The sequence below is a fragment of the Schistocerca serialis genome, chromosome 10 (assembly GCF_023864345.2).
Source record: "Schistocerca serialis cubense isolate TAMUIC-IGC-003099 chromosome 10, iqSchSeri2.2, whole genome shotgun sequence".
NCBI lineage: Eukaryota > Metazoa > Arthropoda > Insecta > Orthoptera > Acrididae > Schistocerca > Schistocerca serialis.
Window position 1 is genome coordinate 68,901,930 of NC_064647.1, and position 21,639 is coordinate 68,923,568.

At 44.2% G+C, this 21,639-nt stretch overlaps 1 protein-coding gene across 1 annotated transcript in view; it reads right to left on the reverse strand.

Moving 5' to 3' along the window:
• The window catches only part of LOC126424838 (poly [ADP-ribose] polymerase tankyrase-1-like), a 74,397-nt gene that overhangs the window by 16,042 nt on the left and 36,716 nt on the right, over window positions 1-21,639 (reverse strand). Inside the window, exons 3-4 of the mRNA XM_050087644.1 lie at window positions 18,562-19,138; window positions 8,324-8,461 (exon numbers count right to left, since the gene is read on the reverse strand). Of these exons, the coding sequence (XP_049943601.1) occupies window positions 8,324-8,461; window positions 18,562-19,138 (715 nt within the window). The remainder of the gene's footprint in view (window positions 1-8,323; window positions 8,462-18,561; window positions 19,139-21,639) is intronic.

The window sequence follows — 21,639 nt, forward strand, 5'->3', positions numbered from 1 at the left end:
TTTCCGTTCTTTGCTTAGAAGTGGGTTTCCATCTGAGCTCTTGATATTCATGCAAGTGGTTCTCTTTTCTCCGAAGGTCTCTTTAATTTCCTGTAGGCAGTATCTATGTTACCGCTCGTGAGGAGCATCTACATCCTTACATTTGTCCTCTAGTCATGCCTGCTTAGCCATTTTGCACTTCCTGTCGATCTCATTTTTGAGACGTTTGTATTCCTTTTTGACTGCTTCATTTACTGCATTTTTGTATTTTCTCCTTTCATCAATTAAACTCAGTATCTCTTCTGTTACCGAAGGATTTCTACTAGCCCTCGTCTGTTTACCTACTTGATCGTCTGCTGCCTTCACTACTTCATTCCTCAAAGCTACCCATTCTTCTTCCACTGTATTTCTTTCCCATATTGCTGTCCGGGATATGCTGAACAAAAGAACAATGACCCCTGAAACCTCGCTTCTTTAGGTATATTAGCCGTGACTTCTCGCGATGCTCTCGGCAGGATAGTTACGTGCTTTGCGGGGTCCTGGTTGGCTATTCGCATCTTGTAGTTCCTTTAGCATCTGTTCCACTCGAATATCGTACACTTTCTTTCTGAAACTGAATATACACTGATGACCCAAAACAAGTTATTTTTCCGTCTTTGGACCGAAGTACTACACTGATTCTGCGTATCAGGGATCCGCCACTTTGTTCGTAGGTTTTTGGACGTATGTGGCATTAGCTGTCTGCGCGCAGGTCATGAAATTCGCATAGATAACCAGCCGCTGATTTTCGTACGCGGTGATGTCGCCTGATACGATCCAGATTGTTTCCGTGGCATTTACATCAGGCGAATTTGCCCACCGAGTCATCAACGTGGCTTCACTATACTGCTCCTCAAACCACTGCAGCGCTATTCTGGCTCCGAGACACTGAAAGATGACATCGCCGTCGCGGGAGACAGCAAGCACGAAGGAATGCAGGTGGTTCCCAGCTGTCGGCGCACCTTCGATTACTACCACAGGTCCCATGCAAGTTCAGGAGAACGTCTCCCGTAGCATAATACTGCTCCCAACAGCCTGCGCCTGTAGCGCGCTGCACATTTCGAGCCGCCGTTCACCTCGAAGACGGCGTTAATGGAGACGACCAGGGAGCTCGTGTAGGAAAACTGTGATTCACCCGAAGAGCCGACTCGTTGCTATTGATCGACGGTCGAATTCCTAAGATTCTGTACCCACTGCTATCGTAATTGACGATGTAGCTGGGTCAAAATTTGAACACGTAGGGGTGGTCTCCTGCAGAGCTCCATGTCCAACAATGTACGATGAAGGGTGTGCTCCGAAGCACTTGAGCGTACACCTGCATTGTGATCTTTCGGCACACATGCACCAGATCGCTAACTACGTTACTTTACAGAGCAGACAAGCCTCCGAACCCCACGTTCTGGGGACGGTCGTGGACATCCAACCATTTAGCGCCTAGTGGTACTTTAACCATCCATCTACCTCTTCCCGTAGATGCTCACAATAGTAGAATGTGAACATTCGACCAGCTTCACTGTTTCCGAGATACTCGTTCACAGGCTCTGTGTAATAATACACTACTCGCCATTAAAATATATTATACTAGAACTGACAAGTACATTTTCACGCAATTTGGGAGCGTAGATCCTGAGAAATCAGTACCCAGAACAACCACCTCTGGCAATAATAACGGCCTTCATACGCCTGGGCATTGAGTCAAACAGAGCTTGGATGGCGTCTACAGGCACAGCTGCCCATGCAGCTTCAACCCGATACCACAGTAGTGACTGGCGTATCGTGACGAGCCAGTTGCTCGGCCACCATTGCCCAGACGTTTTCAATTGGTGAGACATCTGGAGAATATGCTGGCCAGGGCAACAGTCGAACATTTTCTATATCCAGAAAGGCCCGTACAGGACCTACAACATGCGGTCGTGCATTATCCTGCTGAAATGTAGGGTTTCGCAGGGATCAAATGAGGAGTAGAGCCACGGGTCGTAACACATCTGAAATGTTACGTCCACTGTTCAAAGTGCCGTCAATACGAACAAGAGGCGACCGAGACGTGTAACCAATGGCACCCCATACCATCACGCCGGATGATACGGCAGTATGGCGACGACGAATACACGCTTCCAATGTGCGTTCACCACAATGTCGCCAAACACGGATGCGACCATCATGATGCTGTAAACAGAACCTGGATTCATCCGAAAAAATAACGTTTTTCCATTCGTGCAGCCAGATTAGTCGTTGAGTACACCATCGCAGGCGCTCCTGTCTGTGATGCAGCGTCAAGGGTAACCGCAGCCATGGTCTCCGAGCTGATAATGCTGCTGCAAACGTCGTCGAACTGTTAGTGCAGATGGTTGTTGTCTTGCAAACGTCCCTATCTGTTGACTCAGGGATCGAGACGTGGCTGCACGATCCGTTACAGCCATGCGGATAAGATGACTGTCATCGCGACTGCTAGTGATACGAGGCCGTTGGTATCGAGCACGGCGTTCCGGTTACCATCCTGAACCCACCGATTTCATATTCTGGTAACAGTCATTGTATCTCGATCAACGCGAGCAGCAATGTCCCGATACGATAAACCGTAATCGCGATAGGCTACAATCCGACGTTTATCAAAGTCGGAAACGTGATGGTATGCATTTCTCTTCCTTACATGTGGCATCACAACAACGTTTCACTAGGCAACGCCGGTCAACTGCTGTTTGTGTATGAGAAATCGTTTGGAAACTTCCCTCATGTCAGCAGGTTGTAGGTGTCGCCACCGGCGCCGGCTTGTGTGAATACTCTGAAAAGGTAATCATTTGCATATCACAGCACCTTCTTCCTGTCGTTAAATTTCGCATCTGTAGCACGTCATCTTCGTGGTGTAGCGATTTTAATGGCCAGTAGTGTAGTCTGCTCTTTGTCAAAGTCGCTTGTCTCAATGGATTTTCCCATTTGCAACTCCTACTGTCGCTAGCATATTTCCACTTCCGCGTGTGATCTGCTTACATACTTTTGCTACCGCGTCACGAGCCCGCAACCCCACCAGGCGGTATCGCCCTGCAGACGTACACATTTTTCACAACGCTGACGCCATGATTCCATGGCAGCGGCGAAGGCTTCTTTAGGAGTCTGTTTTGACCACTAGAAAATCGCTGAGGCAATAGCAGCACGGCTGGTGAATGTGCAGCCACGGAGAGTGTCTTTCATCGTTGGAAAAAGCCAAAAGTCACTAGAAGCCACGTCAGATGAGTAGGGAGCATGAGGAATCACTTCAAAGTTGTTATCACGAAGAAACTGTTGCGTAACGTTAGCTCGATGTGCGGGTGCGTTGTACTGGTGAAACAGCACACGCGCAGCCCTTCCCGGACGTTTTTGTTGCAGTGCAGGAAGGAATTTGTTCTTCAAAACATTTTCGTAGGATGCACCTGTTACCGTAGTGCCCTTTGGAACGCAATGGGTAAGGATTACGCCCTCGGTGTCCCAGAACATGGACACCATCATTTTTTCAGCACTGGCGGTTGCCCGAAATTTTTTGGTGGCAGTGAATCTGTGTGCTTCCATTGAGCTGACTGACGCTTTGTTTCTGGATTGAAAAATGGCATCCACGTCTCATCCATTGTCACAACCGACGAAAAGAAAGTCCCATTCATGCTGTCGTTGTGTGTCAACATTGTTTGGCAACATGCCACATAGGCAGCCATGTGGTCGTCCGTCAGAATTCGTGGCACCCACCTGGATGACACTTTTCGCATTTTCAGGTCGTCATGCAGGATTGTGTGCACAGAACCCACAGAAATGCCAACTCTGGAGGCGATCTGTTCAACAGTCATTCGGCGATCCCCCAAAACAATTCTCTCCACTTTCTCGATCGTGTCGTCAGACCGGCTTGTGCGAGCCCGAGGTTGTTTCGGTTTGTTGTCACACCATGTTCTGCCTTCATTAAACCGTTGCACCCACGAACGCACTTTCAACACATACATAATTCCATCACCACATGTCTCCTTCAACTGTCGATGAATTTAAATTGGTTTCACACCACGCAAATTCAGAAAACAAATGATTGCATGCTGTTCAAGTAAGGAAAGCGTCGCCATTTTAAGTATTTAAAACAGTTCTCATTCTCGCCGCTGGCGGTAAAATTCCATCTTCCGTACGGTGCTGCCATCTCTGGGACATATTGACAATGAACACGACCTCATTTTAAAACAATGCGCATGTTTCTATCTCTTTCCAGTCCGGAGAAAAAATATCGCAGGCCTTAGAACTTGAATGCACCTCGTGTAACACCAAACAATTATGTTTCAGTGACCTTCCATCCATGGCCAGTTTTTCAACCTCCACGAGTTTCAGCCACTGTGATGCAACGGCTGCCTGTAGCAAGTCTTTTTCCTTTATGTTGGTACTTTAATGACCCATGAGGACAAGGGCCAGGCAACGGATAAACACGGTCTGTCAAGACCTGGTGTTGTTTACAAACGTTGCATACTATAAAACAAAAGAGGGGAGGCAATTTGCCGTGCGGGATTAGCCGAGTGGTCTAGTGCGCTGCAGTCGTGGACTGTGCGGCTGGTCTCGGCAGAGGTTCGAGTCCTCCCTCGGGCATGGGTGTGTGTGCTTGTCCTTAGGATAATTTAGCTTAAGTAGTGTGTAAGCTTAGGGACTGATGACCTTAGCAGTTAAGTCCCATAAGATTTCACACACATTTGAACGTTTTTGGAGGCAATTTACACACACACATTAGGAGGATAATAAACTCTCTCAAGAATGAAAGCTCACATGGCATTGATGGCATTTCCAGCAGGATAATAAAAGCTTGTTCTAAAGAAATAAGTGGGATTCTTAGCGACATATGTAATAGCTCTCTGAAGCAGGGTATTTTCCCAGATAGACTGAAGTATGCCATTGTTAAACCACTGCATAAAAAGGGATATGTCTGATGTCAACAACTACCGCCCAATCTTTCTCCTGACTGCCTTATCCAAAATTCTTGAAAAAGTAATGTATTGTAGAGTAGCTTCACACCTTTGTAAAAATAGAATTTTAACAACATGTCAGTTTGGTTTCCAGAAGGGTTTTTCAACGGAAAATGCTATAGATACTTTCACTAATGAAATGTTAAATGCTCTGAGTAACCGGAAGTCACCCATTGGGATTTTCTGTGATCTATCAAAGACTTTTGATTGTGTAAATCATGGAATACTTCTAGATAAGCTCAACTACTGTGATATGAATGAGGCAGTGCTCAAATGGTTTAAATCCTACCTAACTGGAAGAGTGCAGAAAGTTGAAATAAACAGTTCACATAATATGCAAAAAACTGGGAATTCTGAAACTGGGGAAGAATCAAGAATGGGGTGCCGCAAGGTTCGGTCTTGGGTCCTCTGCTGTTCTTAATATGTATTAATGACTTGCCATTCTATATTCACGAAGATGCAAAACTGGTACTTTTGCCAATGATACAAGTATAGCTATCACACCTGACAGACAAGAATTAACTGGTGAAATTGTAAATGATGTTTTTGAGAAAATCATTAAGTGGTTCTCTGCAAATGGGCTCTCACTAAACTTTGACAAACTATACAGTTCCACGCAGTAAATGGAATGACCCCATTAATAAATATAGACTTCGATCAGAAATCGGCAGCTAAGATAGAATATTCAAAATTTCTAGGTGTTTGCATTGATGAGGGGTTGAATTGGACAAAAACACACAGACGATCTGCTGAAACGTTTGAATTCAGCTAATTAACCTATTAGGGTCATTGCAAATTTTGGCGATATACATCTGAGTAAATTAGCTTACCACGCCTATTTTCATTCTGTGCTTTCGTATGGCATCATATTCTCGGGTAACTTATCATTGAGTAAAAAGTTTTCATTGCACAAAAGCGTGTAATCAGAATAATTGCTGGAGCTCATCCAAGATCATCTTGCAGACACTTATTTAAAGAGCTAGCAATCTTCCCTGTAGCCTCACAACACATATATTCACGTATGAAATTTGTTATTAACAATCCGAACGAATTCAAAAGTAATAGCAGTGTACATGGCTACAACACTAGGAGAAAGGATGATCTTCACTTTTTTTTTTTTTTTTTTGGTCATCAGTCTACTGACTGGTTTGATGCGGCCCGCCACGAATTCCTTTCCTGTGCTAACCTCTTCATCTCAGAGTAGCACTTGCAACCTACATCCTCAATTATTTGCTTGACGTATTCCAATCTCTGTCTTCCTCTACAGTTTTTGCCCTCTACAGCTCCCTCTCGTACCGTGGAAGTCTTTCCCTCACGTCTTAGCAGATGTCCTATCATCCTGTCCCTTCTCCTTATCAGTGTTTTCCACATATTCCTTTCCTCTCCAATTCTGCGTAGAACCTCCTCATTCCTTACCTTATCAGTCCACCTAATTTTCAACATTCGTCTTTAGCACCACATCTCAAATGCTTCGATTCTGTTCCGGTTTTCCCACAGTCCATGTTTCACTACCATACAATGCTGTACTCCAAACGTAAATCTTCAGAAATTTCTTCCTCAAATTAAGGCCGGTATTTGATATTAGTAGACTTCTCTTGGCCAGAAATGCCTTTTTTGCCATAGCGAGTCTGCTTTTGATGTCCTCCTTGCTCCGTCCGTCATTGGTTATTTTACTGCCTAGGTAGCAGAATTCCTTAACTTCATTGACTTCGTGACCATCAATCCTGATGTTAAGTTTCTCGCTGTTCTCATTTCTACTACTTCTCATTACCTTCGTCTTTCTCCGATTTACTCTCAAACCATACTGTGTACTCATTAGGCTGTACATTCCGTTCAGCAGATCATTTAATTCTTCTCCACTTTCACTCAGGATAGCAAAGTCATCAGCGAATCGTATCATTGATATCCTTTCACCTTGTATTTTAATTCCACTCCTGAACCTTTCTTTTATTTCCATCATTGCTTCCTCGATGTACAGATTGAAGAGTAGGGGTGAAAGGCTACAGCCTTGTCTTACACCCTTCTTAATACGAGCACTTCGTTCTTGATCGTCCACTCTTATTATTACCTCTTGGTTGTTTTACATATTGTATATGACCCGTCTGTCCCTATAGCTTACCCCTACTTTTTTCAGAATCTCGAACAGCTTGCACCATTTTATATTGTCGAACGCTTTTTCCAGGTCGACAAATCCTATGAAAGTGTCTTGATTTTTCTGTAGCCTTGCTTCCATTATTAGCCGTAACGTCAGAATTGCCTCTCTCGTCCCTTTACTTTTCCTAAAGCCAAACTAATCGTCACCTAGCGCATTCTCAATTTTCTTTTCCATTCTTCTATATATTATTCTTGTAAGCAGCTTCGATGCATGAGCTGTTAAGCTGATTGTGCGATAATTCTCGCACTTGTCAGCTCTTGCCGTCTTCGGAATTGTGTGGATGATGCTTTTCCGAAAGTCAGATGGTATATCGCCAGACTCATATATTCTACACACCAACGTCAATAGTCGTTTTGTTGCCACTTCCCCCAATGATTTTAGAAATTCTGATGGAATGTTATCTATCCCTTCTGCCTTATTTGACCGTAAGTCCTCCAACGCTCTTTTAAATTCCGATTCTAATACTGGATCCCCTATCTCTTCTATCACATCAGACAAATCTTCACCCTCATAGAGGCTTTCAATGTATTCTTTCCACCTATCTGCTCTCTCCTCTGCATTTAACAGTGGATCTTCACTACACAAGGTTAAATCTAACTTTCGCTCAGAAGGGTGTAAATTATGCTGCCACAAAAGTCTTTGGTCACTTACCTAATAGCATAAAAAGTCTGACAGATAGACATATAGCATTTAAAAGAAAATTGAAAGAATTTCTTAATGGCAACTCCTTCAACTCATTAGATGAATTTTTGGATATAGTAAGTGGATAATTTCCCAAAACCCACAAAAAAATTAGAAATATTGAGTGTCATGTAATATTTTGTCTTATGTAATATCTTGTATAGACACCTTTTATTAACCTGACACGTTCCACATCATTACGAAGTGTCGTATTCATGATCTATTGAACAAGTACTAATGTAATCTAATCTAATCTAAAGGTGAATTGAGAAATATACATGGTTATTCAAAGGTTGACATTTAATCTTCAAGCTGAATGCTACTGACTCTGTGAAGGCAAAGAAGTATGTGGAGATCGACTGAAACAAGTACTTTACTGTTAGGAGTCTCCCCTCTGCCTTCTTGAAAAATGCAATAAAATGGTGTGTGATTTATTGTCTGTAACTACTGGCTGACGCCCCCGTAATTCATACTGTGAACGTGAAAAACGTGGGCACGTTGCGATGGAACTCACCTCATGCGAGAGACTTCAGCATCACCAGGTGGTGGAGTGGGGCAGGCTTCCACTGGTGGCGCGGCTGCCACGGGAGTACAGCTTTGCTCGCTGGAGGTGCCGTCCGCCGTCGCCCTGCTGTCTCCAGTGGCTGGAGTGCTAGACCGAGGGAGAAACCGTGTTAGCGAGGAGGCCAGGGGGGAACCTCACTACAGGGACTACTACTAAGGGTTGTCATTCTTAACAATGGAACACACACTGCCGGCGACTGTACTGTGACCACAAAGGTGAATCCCTTACCATCGAGGTAATCAGTTCGCACACCTCTTCTCCTCAGATTCTCACAACAATCCGTTGCATACCAAAAAAACATGTTGTATAAAATAATATGCAAATGAGAGGTACATACAAGTGCCAACAGTTATCGTGGAGCGATATTACAGCACAATTTGAATGCATAAAAACAACAATAAAACAGAAACTAGAACTCGAACAAACTTTAAATAAACTGATTGGGCACTGTAGTCACTGAATGATGTTCCCAGCTCGTGTGTCACGGACGGGCTGTAAAGCCACAGGTGCAAAACGAGGAGAGCAGCTTTTGAACTAGTGGGGAGGACGATCAGAGAAGCAAGGGGTAAAAAATTTGCGATATTATGAAGCCATTCCAGTAAACCATTTAATTGCTGTAAGAATTAATATCACAGAAATTGAAACATTTCCCAGTGCCTGTATTTGATTCATATTAGCCAACGAGTACCCTCAATGAACAGACCAATGTTGAATATCATTTGACTGCAAAGTTTAAGTGTCTGAGTAAGATCAGTAAAGAAAACAGAGACAACGCATATATACAATTACGCTTTGCAATGGGTATAAAGAGCATATATTGTGATCACTGGTACCTTAACATCTACCCACTCCTGTGTGATAGTTATTTTTCCTCTGTGTCTAACAGTATTCCCAAAAATAAGTCACATAATGTACTACCTGATATTTTCGCATGGCCACAACTGCTGCACCATTAAGTGGACTACACTTGCCAGTACAGACTAAACATTTTGCATCCACATGCCCGCACTTCAGCACCTGACTTGCTGCTCTTGACACATCTACTTGGACATGCTAATCAACCTCAAACCATATTTCTCCTAATATTTGCTATTATTAGACTGCAAATGAATTAAATATGGCATAATATTGTGCATTCACTGACTTCAGTCATCAATATAAATATATGCAGTCGTACCCCTACAGTCTGTGTTGTATACATACAACACTGTCCAGTTAGCTTAATATGATCACCTGTCAAAACACTGAATAGGCTGAATAACCGCATGGGCAACTGCGAGACATGCCGGAAGAGAACCAACGACGTTCTGATAGGCACCAAGAGGCATGTGCTGTCATGCCACGGTCATCTGTGCTGGGTTTCTCAGTTGACAATCCGTGGCACAGACTGTCTGATCAAAGTGGTCCCGTACATTCTCGTTTGGTTTGAAATCCGCTAGTTTCGTGGCGAGGGGATTACAGGCCACTCACCCTGATGCTCTTCACACCATGTACATGTATTGCGAGCTGTGTGACAGGTTGCGTTGTCCTACTGGTAGATGCAATCATGACGAGGAAAAAAAAACTGTTTGTAAGGGTGGACCTGGTCCCCAAGGATAGATGCATACTTGTGCCGATCCTTTGTGCCTTCCAGAATGACGAGTTCATCCAATGAGTGCAACGGAAACATTCTCCGAAATGGCCACCTGTCGCCATTCAGTGTACACCTAGTTCTGGTGCTCCCATGTAACTTCCATCCTTCGTCACTGATGAAAAGCAGGACCATATGTACCAACATTCGCTGAATGGTCGTTAAATAAACACTGTTGATATCCCCTTAGTTTATCTGGGCAGTCAACTGCTCAATGGCTGCATATCTGTCAGCTCATACACGTCTCTGCAGCCATCATTCACCACTGTCATCCATGGCACGCAATGCACAACAGTTGTCTTGGCACCGGTTTTGGGTGGTGCCATTATGCCACGCAGGTTGTGCTTTAACCAGGACGGTGAAATGTTTCTTTTCATTTGTAAATAAATTTCAGTCCCAAAACTGAAATAATTTATGTAAACCTACGTCAGAAACGTCGTATTTTTGTGTGAATTTCGCGTATTGTCTCTGAGTTGTCTTATAACGTAAAATTGCAATTAATTCCTAAATGTGAGAGAGCATACAGATGTCAAAACTAGCGAAAGAGAGCAATTGTATTTTTTAATTGATAATAATGCATCAAATGCAGCGCAAGCGGCGTCAACAACCAAATTTGATGCGATCGGTCGCACCGGAAAGGAGCGCGGTGAAGTCTCTCGAACATTTTCCCCCGCAAGAGACTTCCAGAGCAGTAAGAGACTCAGTAAGAATGACAGTAGATTTGCCTTCAGTTGTCTATTTGTATATAAACACGAGCGGAGTCTGGATCGGTCTCTCTCGATATCTCTCTCTCCTGAGGCCCGCTCTCTTCCGGTGTCTCCGCTCTTGTCGATCGGTCTCTCGAATGATTTTGTGGTAGGCAGTTGAACTTGAAAGATATTTTCAAGGTGTGTAAGGTACTTATCTATGTAAAGGTATCGTCAGTATATGAACCAATGTTTCATTTCAACGACATTAACCTTGCCTGCCAACTTTTCTATATCTCAGTAGTTTCTGTACTGTGGTAGCTGCGACACTGCCGGACTTATCGTTTGCTATCATATCATTCTGTTTACTTGACTGCTTCTTTTAATTAATGGCACTCCAGTTAATTTCCTCTTTTCAAAATGTATTTTTCCATTACCACTAAAGAGCACCAGTCAAAATAGATAAAACTTTCCTTTTTGGAAATAACAACTCGACAGCACACATACAATTTACAAACTTGGCAGTTTCGAAAATGCTTCTTGGCTGGAAAGCCAATGCTCGTGCATGTTTGGACGTCAGATAAATCGCTCCCTTTCTGTACTGTGGTAGCGACTGTACTGTTTCCTCGTTCATTCAACACGTTTCATTTGCCCTCCACAGCCTACGCCGCCGGCTGGCGTGTACTAGGGGTGTTGCACGTTGACGTCGAAAATAGGCGATTTCCCTTTAGTTGTGTTGTCGCCTCTATAAGTTGTCTACAGACGTACATTTCTGTAGCTTCGAGTTCCACGTTGAAGGTCAGCATTTCACCCCTGTTGTTTGAATGTGGCTATTGCTAGGGAATATATAAATTAGTTTATGCACATTGTGTTCTCAGTCACGTGACTTCTGCAGGTTTGTCAGTAGACCACATATATAAATTAAAGCTACTAATGCGTTGAGGTAAGACGTTACGAAGTATGGGACTGGCAGTTATTCTCTCAGTGCAGTGCAAAAGCTATGCTAAGTAAGCCACTCGACGGAAGTTTGTATGTAATGTTTTGACAAGCAGAAACAACTGTGAGAGGAATGTGGATGATAGTATAATTAAACATATACTTCATGAATGAGTTAATAATGAAGCAGTCATAGTCATGGCAAAAGAAAATAAACAGTTAAAAGTTGTGTGATTCATTCCATATACTATAGAAGCAATATTTAATGACACTAACCAATAGAGACGTTCGCATATCATATTGAAGGTGTGGTACGTTGCTGTGCTACGAATTTACGATTAACTCAACATGAAGACTATCACATAGATCCTGAAGATGGGAACAGAAGTTGGATGAGAAATTGTTTTTACAATAAGCTGGCCATTCAAAAATTTGTGAAGCCTGAGGCAATGAAGAAGATGACGATCAGGAATTACTGAAGGGACTCTATTTAAGTTAGCTAGTGTATTTTCTCCCCCCATGAACCATGGATGTTGGCGTTGGTGGGGATCCTTGCGTGCCTCAGCAATACAGATAGCCACACCATAGGTGCAACCACAACTGAGCGGTATCTGTTGAGAGGTCAGATAAACGTGTGGCTCCTGAAGAGGGGCAGCAGCCTCTTCAGTAGTTGCAGGGGCAATAATCCGGATTACTGACTGATCTAGCCTTGTTAAAACCACCAATATGGCCTCGCTGTGCTGGTACTGCGAATAGCTGAAAGAAAAGGGAAACTACAGCTGTAAATTTTCCTGAGGGCATGTAGCTCTGCTGAGTGGTTAAATGATGATGGCATCCTCTTAGGTAAAATGTTCCGGAGGTAAAATGAACCCCCATTCGGATCTCTGGTGGGGGGGGGGGGGGGGCGGGAGGGGCTACCTAGGAGGACGTCGCTATCAGGAGAAACAAAACTGGCGTTCTATTCATCACAGCATGGAATGCCAGATCCCTTAATTGGCCAGGTAGGTTAGAAAATTTAAAATGGGAAATCGATGGGTTAAAGTTAGATATAGTGGGAATTAGTGAAGTTCTGAGGCAGGAATAACAAGACATCTGGTCAGGCGAATACAGTGTTACAAATACAAAATCAAATTGGGGGTAATTCAGGAGTACATTTGATAATGAATAAGGAATGCAGGTAAGCTACTATGAACAGAACGGTGAATGCATTATTGTAGCCAAGATAGACACACAGCCCACACTCACCACAGTAGTACAACTTTATATGACAACTAGCTCCGCAGATGAGGAGGAGATTGAGGAAACGTACGATTAGATAAAAGTAATTATTCAGATAGTTAAGGGAGACGAAAATTTAAGGGTGCTAGGGGACTGGAATTAGTAGTAGGTGAATATGCACTAAGGGAAAGGAATAAATAAGTATATATGTCGTGTGACTAGGGCCTCCTGTCAGGTAGACCGTTTGCCGGGTGCAAGTCTTTTGATTTGACGCCATTTCGGCGACTTGCGCGTTGATGGAGATGAAATGATGATGATTAGTACAACACAACACCCAGTGCCTGAGCGAAGAAAATCTCCGACCCAGCTGGGAATCGGACCCGTGCTCTTAGGATTGACATTCTGTCGCGCTGACCACTCAGCTACAGGGGGCGGACGGAGAGAACAATGAAAGAGAGAACCAACCGGTAGAATTTGCACAGAGTATATTTTAATCCTAACTTGGTTTAAGAATCATGAAAGAATGTTGTATACGTGGAAGAGACCTGAAGACACCGGAAGGTTTCAGATTTAAAAAAATGGTTCAAATGGCTCTGAGCACTATGGGACTCAACTTCTGAGGTCATTAGTCCCCTAGAACTTAGAACTAGTTAAACCTAACTAACCTAAGGACATCACAAACATCCATGCCCGAGGCAGAATTCGAACCTGCGACCGTAGCGGTCTTGCGGTACCAGACTGCAGCGCCTTTAACCGCACGGCCACTTCGGCCGGATTTCAGATTCATTTTATAATGGTAAGACAGAGATTTTGGAATAGGGTTTCTAATTGTAAGACATTTCCTGGGGAGATATCGACAAGGAAAGCGTTTCTGAAGCAGAGAAATTTGTTAACATCGAGTATAGATTTAAGTGTCAGGAAGTCGTTTCTGAAAGTATTTGCATGGAGTGTAGCCATGTATGGAAGTGAAACATGGACGATAAATAGTTTAGACAAGAAGAGAATAGACGCTTTCGAAATGTGGTGCTACAGAAGAATGCTGTACATTAGATGGGTAGATCACATAACTAATGAGGAGGTATTGAATAGAATTGGGGAAGAGTTTGTGACACAACTTGACCAGAAGAAGGGATCGGTTGGTAGAACATGTTCTGAGGCATCAAGGTATCACCAATTTACTACTGGATGGCAGCGTGGAGGGTAAAAATCGTAGAGGGAGACCAAGAGATGAATACACTAATCAGATTTAGAAGGATGTAGGCGGCAGTAGGTACTGGGAGATGAAGAAGCTTGCACAGGATAGAGTAGCATGGAGAGCTGCATCAAAGCAGTCTCAGGACTGAAGACAAGAACAACAACAAACAACAACAGCAACTCTGACCACAATTTACTGATTATGACCTGCAGATTAATGATTAAAAAGGCAGGGTTTTATGGAGATGGGTCCTGAATAAACTGAAAGAACCAGAGGTGGCAAAGAGTTTCAGATGCAGTAGTAGGGAACGATTGACAAAAATAGTGGAAAGGAATACTATAGAAGAAGAATGGGTATCTTTGAGAGATGAAATAGTGAAGGCAGCAGGCCCCCTGGGTAGACAACATTCAATTAGAGCTACTGGTCGCCTTGGGAGAGCCACCATGACAAAACTTTTCCATCCGGTGAGCAAGATGTATGAAACACGTGAGAATATAATAGGCCCAAAGAAAGCAGTTGCTGACAGATGTGAAAATTACCTCACTATCATTGTAATAATTCAAAGTTGCAAAATACTAACACGAATTCTTTACAGAAAAGACTGGTACAAGCTGACCTCAGGGGAAGATCAATTTGGATTCAGGGGAAATGTAGGAACACTCGAGGCAATAGTGACCCCACGCCTTCTCATGGAAGATTGGTTAAGGAAAGGCAAACCTACGTTTATAGCATTTGTAGAATTAGAGAAAGCTTTTGACAATGTTGACTGGAATGCTCTCTTTGAAACTGTAAAGGTGACACGAATAAAATAAAGGGAGCGAAAGGCTAGTTACAATTTGTACAGTAATCAGATAACAGTTATAAGAGTCGAGTGGTACAAAAAGAAAGCAGTGGTGGGGAAGAGAGTGAAACAGAGTTGTCGCCTATCCCTGATGTTCCGCAATCTGTATATTGAGGAAGCAGTAAAGGAAACAAAAGAAAAATTTGGAGTAGGAATTAAATTCAAGGGAGAAGAAATAAAAACTTTGAGGTTGGCTGATGACACTGTAATTCTGTCAGAGACACAAAGGAATTGGAGGAGCAGTCGAATGGAATGGACAGTGTCTTGAAAAGAGGATATCAGATGAACATCAGCAAAAGCAAGACGAAGATAATGGGATGTAGTCGAATTAAATCAAGAGATTATGAGCGAATTAGATTAGGAAACGAGACATTTCAAGTAGTAGATGAGTTTTGCTATTTGGAAGTAAAAATGGTTCAAATGGCTCTGAGCACTATGGGACTCAACTGCTGTGGTCATTAGTCCCCTAGAACTTAGAACTATTTAAACCTAACTAACCTAAGGACATCACACACACCCATGCCCGAGGCAGGATTCGAACCTGCGACCGTAGCAGCAGCGCGGCTCCGGACTGGAGCGCCTAGAACCGCACGGCCACCGCAGCCGGCTATTTGGAAGTAAAATAACTGATGATGGTTGAGGTAGGGAGGATATAAAATGTAGACTGGCAATGGCAAGAAAAGCGATTTTGAAGAAGACACATTTGTTAACATCGAGTACAGATTTAAGTTTTAGGAAGTCCTTTCTAAAAGTATTCTGTGTGTAGTGTAGTCATGTATGGAGGTGAAACATGGACAATAAACAGTTTAGACAAGAAGAGAATAGAAGCCTTTGAATGCAGTGCTGCAGAAGAATGCTCAAGATATGATGGTTAGATCTTGTAACTGTTGTGTCAGTACTGAACAGAATTGTGGAGAAGAGAAATTTGTGGTACGACCTGACTACAAGAGAGGATCAATTGGTAGGACACATTCTGAGGCATCAAGAGACCATCAGTGTAGTACTGGACGGAAGGGTGGGGGTAAAAAAGTAAGAGCAGGCCAGGAGATGGAAACAGTAAGCAGATTCAGAAGGATGGAGGTTGTAGTAGTTACTCCGAGATGAAGAGGCTTGCACAGGATAGAGTAGCGTGGAGAGCTGCATCCAACCAGTGTTTGGAGTGAAGACCACGACAACAACAGAGTATTTTCTAGCTATACTCAGGAATGAGGCAGATGGAATTTCATTTAAAGTTATGGTGTTAGTAATAGGATATCTTGAATAGACATCTACTGTGAAATATTATTTCTTTAAAATTATAATTTTCATATATATTTATGGAAATACAGTTCTACCTTGGAGTAACTAAAAAAGAAATACGTCAGTAAGCAATTTTGACAGGCAAACAGATCATTAAATTGCAGTATATATAATGAATCATTCATGAAAAATAAAGGAAGTTTCTGCCAATTAGAAGGCACTAGGCTTGTACAGGGTGTTTTTACTGTGGATACAGAGAGTAACAAATGATAGTTCGATCCGTTGGCTTCATCAACATCGACACTGTTCGAGATGGACCAGTGACTGCAATAGATGTGAGAGGGTGGGTGCTAGTAGAAGGAGACACCGTGGAACACACAGGACCCTCTTAAGTAACGCAACAGAAAATATCAAATACGACAGCTGGACAGAGTGTAATGTCTGCTGTTCCAAGAAGCAGGAACAGCGTTTCGACCTATAAAACCCTCTCTTTGTGTGTGTTGTAGAAGGTAGTGTACCGATGTATGGCCCATATCCAGAGGACCAAATGAACACAAAAGGAGAGAGAAAGAAGGAAAGTAGCTGAGTTTTGTTGTTGTGAGGACTGGTTTGTGTCTTGTGAGGTAGTCACAGAATGTGAGGGGAGTAAACAACTACACCCTCATGCACATGTTCTTGCATCACAATTTTTAGTTGGATGTATTCCTTACATGCTCAGATTAAGAACTACATCCTTCATTCTGTAGTGTGGTGTACTTGTTAGAAGTTATATCTACCTGGAGAGAATAGGCATATTTTTATAAGTAAGTTGTAGGTGTACAGCACACATGTATCTCCAAAGTGAAAGAGAACTACACAAGAAGTTAACTGTAGTACTAAAGTGGGAATAGTCTCCCAAGGGTCAATATTTATAGGATGACAAAATCAGAAATGGAAAATTTTAAATACATTGCGCCCTCCGTAAACCACTGCAGCGTGCCAAAGCATTTGTCGAGCTGGAATTGGGTGACAGACTTGCTTCTCGTCACCGTCTTTCCTTCAGTCAGCATATCACGTCACCATTTAAAGGTATCTCGTTGTCAGCGGAAAGAGAGACAGCTTACAAGAATAAACGTTACTTTATGTAATCAGACGTAGAGTGACCTATGTAGCACACAGAATAAAGACTGCATGATCGCGTGCCCCGACTGTGGACTATACGCATCACTGTGTCTGGTTTTTTTCTATTCTGAGTGGGACATCGTAGTGTCCACAGCTAGAATGGCTGCTGCCATATGTCGATGTACTTTCTCTTCAGATGCTTTATGCCACAAACATAAATAACACCTTGTGGCACATGTACAATTTAAGGCAACTGGTGACTGCAAATAAGATCAAAACAGAATGAGATTTTCACTCTGCAGCGGAATGTGCGCTGATATGAAACTTCCTGGCAGATTGAAACTGCGTGCCGGACCAAGACTCGAACTCGGGAGCTTTGCCTTCCGTGGGCAAGTGCTCTACCAACTGAGCTACCCAGGCACGACTCACGCCGCGTCCTCACAGCTTTGCTTCTGCCAGTACCTCGTTTCCTACCTTCCAAACTATATAGAAGCTATCCTGCGAACCTTTCAGAACTAAGGCAAACGTCCCGAGTTCGATTCTCGGTCCGGCACACAGTTTTAAGCTGCCAGGAAGTTTCATATCAGCGCACACTCCGCTGCAGAGTGAAAATCTCATTCTAGAAACATCCCCTAGGCTGTGGCTAAGCCATGTCTCTCCAATATCCTTTCTTTCAGGGGTGCTAGTTCTGCAAGTTTCGCAAGAGAGTTTTTGTAAAGTTTGGAAGGTAGGAGACGAGGTACTGGCAGAAGTAAAGCTGTGGGGACGGGGCATGAGTCGTGCTTCAGTAGCTCAGTTGGTAGAGCACATGTCCGCGAAAGGTAAAGGTCCGAGTTCGAGTCTCGGTCCAGCACACAGTTTTAATCTGCCAGGAAGTTTCAAGATCAAAACAGTTGATAAATTATTTGTTGGCAAACACAGCTCAGTTCAGACATTTGATGAACTTATTACGACATATCAGTGGTGATGTTTGGTTTGTAGGGTCCTCAACTACACAGTCCCAATTTTTGCACAGTCCAATTTTTACCCAATCCAATGTAGTTGCTGTCACGAATGATGACAGTGATGATGAAATGATGAGGATAACACAAACACCCAGTCCCCGGGCAGAGAAAATTGGCAATCTGGCCAGGAATCTAACCCGGGACCCTCCGATCCGGAGGCAGCGATGCTAGCCACTAGATCACAAACTGCGGACTGAAATGTCGATAAAACTGTAGTGATCTATGGTGGTGTATTTTAGAGCACTGGCTCATCTGGGGAAACTTAGTAGCAAAAACTGTAGGTTTGAAAATGCACACATCTGTAAAACTGCAGAAGAGTGGCTCGTCGGATGCTTACTCGGTCTCGTTTGACGGACGAGACAGCAGCCGAATCACTTCGAGCAAGTCCTCGGGGTGGCTTCGCAGCGCCTCTGCCCAACCCCGGGTGGCCACCACGTGGAGCAGGTGGGCCTTTACGAAGGCCACGACGGCCTGCCTGTGGCTGTCAGTGCCGTGCCTGACTGCGACCACAGCTGCAGCCGCCGCAGTCTCCGCAGACAGCTGCGCGGCCACCTGCTGCTCGCAGGCAGACTTGAGAGCTGGCAAGCCGAACTTGTCAGCGGCGGCCAGCAGCTGGTGGGCCGTGCCGCGCAGCTGGGGGGCCCGTAGGGTGTAGCAGTAGGCCACGAGGTGGCGCAGCGCCGGGCCCTCCACGTCCGCGACGCTGACCTGGCCGCCGCTGGCCTTCGGCGCGTCGTGGGCAAAAATGGCGGCTAACACGGGGCTCCTGGCGGCGAGAACAGCCCTGTGCGCCACCAGGCGCGTCTCGCCCGCCACCAGAGTCACCACAGCGCCGCTACTCACGTCCAGCAGGTCAGCCAGGTCCGCGGCCGCCGTCTCCCCGTCCTCACCGACTGCTGACACGGTGGACGAGTCTGAAACACGGCGTCACTGATCAGCTCTCTTCCCATAACGTCGGGACACACATGTCCGGACCGTGTCCGTACCGAGACACGTCCGAGTATCGGCCGTCACCCGGACAACGAAATACATCATTAAAACAAATGTAGCGGGCCCCACATGACCGGGCCGTGCATGGGGAACGTCATCGGGCCGGAGCCGGGCCGGGCGGGATTCGCCGTGTTTAACTTTTCAGTGACGGACACGGCCTGATGGTAGAACTGTCTTGTGAGCTGTTCAACTGCGCAAGACTGTTCTGTGTACAAAACACGGATGTGGAACGACTAATAGAAGAAGTTCGTAAGTTTCCTGTTCTTTGTGATCAGGGAAGTGAAGACTACAGGAATATCGAGTACAAAGACAGAGTTTGGAAGACAATTGCAACAGATCTACAAGCCAAAGGTAAGAAAAAAACTATACAAGTTTTAATACCCGAAAGATATTTATTTACTTTTTATTTTACAAACAGATGTTTGGTTTATGTCATCGTTATATCGCCAAGGTGACATGTTCTTCCCATTCCACAGTCCCTTGTGGATAATTCAGGAATTTTTTGAGTTGTTCTCGTACAGCAAATGCAGCGTCTGTTGATCTCCCACGAATTCGAGGTTTCGAAGATTTGATGATCTTCCGGATCCCTAAGCAGTTTCCTTTTGATCCATCATCTGTTCGGGCACCCTATAACCTTCCACTTTTCGAATAAAGTTGTACAGTACACACGCAGCCGTCACAATAATTGTAAGGTTATTAGGATCTCCCTGAAGGATTCTCCTAAATATTCGAAATTTCTGTTTCAATATACCAAATGCATTTTCGGATATTCTTCTTGCCCAACTCAAACGATAAATGAAAAATAGCCTTGTCATTTGTTAAGTTTCTGCCGAGATATGGTCCCATCAAGTATGTTTTGAGAGGAAAAGCTTCATCGCCTACAATTACCATTGGAAGTTCAACATCAGTTACCGGGTAAAGTTTTACTCTTTGGGACACTAAGCGTATTGTTTTCCAATGACTTTCCAAGGTTTGAATTTACTAGAATGCCTCCATCAGAGTTTTTTCCGTACGCTCCCGCGTCTATTGCAATAAAATTATAACATGGGTTAACCAGAGCAAGAAGCACAATGGAATATGTGTTTTTGTAATTCCAATAGAGACTTCCTGAGTTCTTTGGAGCCTGTATTGTTATGTGCTTTCCATCTAGTCCTAATTCACTATTACGAAAATTAGTGAACATGTTTTACAGATTTCACAAACAGAAACCCAGATCACCGCGTCCGAGTCACTACAAGGAACAACAGAGACACGGACGTGCCCCGGTCATGTGTGGCCGCTGCAGGAACGGACCGGTGCACGGCCGTCACTCGTCCGGCGCTCGGCCCTGACACGGCCCGGACGTGTGTGTCCCGACCTTTACACAGTGCCCTCTGCACCTGCTCGAGCCACAGGCAGATCAACATCTAGCAAAAGTTGCTCTGTGCTGTAAGTGTGTGATATCTTTTCTATGTCTTAAACAGGTGGCACAGGCGAACAGCTGCAAAATCTTAAACTAAACCGTTTATTGTATTTACTGCTTGTTTGCTCGAAAAGCTCTAGGTTTCCAGAATGAGATTTTCAGTCTGCAGCGGAGTGTGCGCTGATATGAAACTTCCTGGCAGATTAAAACTGTGTGCCGGACCGAGACTCGAACTCGGGACCATTGGCTCTTGTGGGCAAGTGCTCAACCAACTGAGCTACCCGAGCACGACTCACGCCCCGTCCTCACAGCCGTACTTCTGCCAGTACCTCGTCTCCTACCTTCCAAACTTTACAGAAGCTCTCACGGTTGAGCGCTTGCCCGTGAAGGGCAAGATTCCGTCGCAACGAAAAACGCCTTTGTTTTAATGATGTCCAGCCCAAATCCTGTATCATTTCAGTGATACTCTCTCCCATATTTCGCAATAATACAAAACATGCTGCCCTTCTTTTGAACTTTTTCGATGTACTCCATCAACCCTATCTGGTAAGGATCCCACACCACACAGCTGCTTTCTAAAAGAGGAAGTACAAGCGTAGTGTAGGCAGTCTCCTTAGTAAATCTGTTACATTTTCCAAGTGTCCTGCCAATAAAACGCAGTCTTTAGTTAGACTTCCCCACAACATTTTCTGTGTGTTCCTTCCAATTTAAGTTGTTCGTAATTGTAATACCTAGGTATTTAGTTGAATCTGCGGCCTTTAGATTTGACTGATTATCATGTAACCAAAGTTTAATGGATTCCTTTTAGCACTCATGTGGTTGTCTTCACCCTTATGTTATTTGGGGTGAAGTGCCAATTTTCGCACCATTCACAGGCATCCCAAGATGCCTTGCCACGGTTCACAAGGCTCTCCCCATCAGAGGTTCGAGTCCTCCCTCGGGGATGGGTGTGTGTGTTGTCCTTAGTGTAAGTTAAGTTAAGATGTGTGTAATGCTAGGGACCAATGATATCAGCCGGCCGCG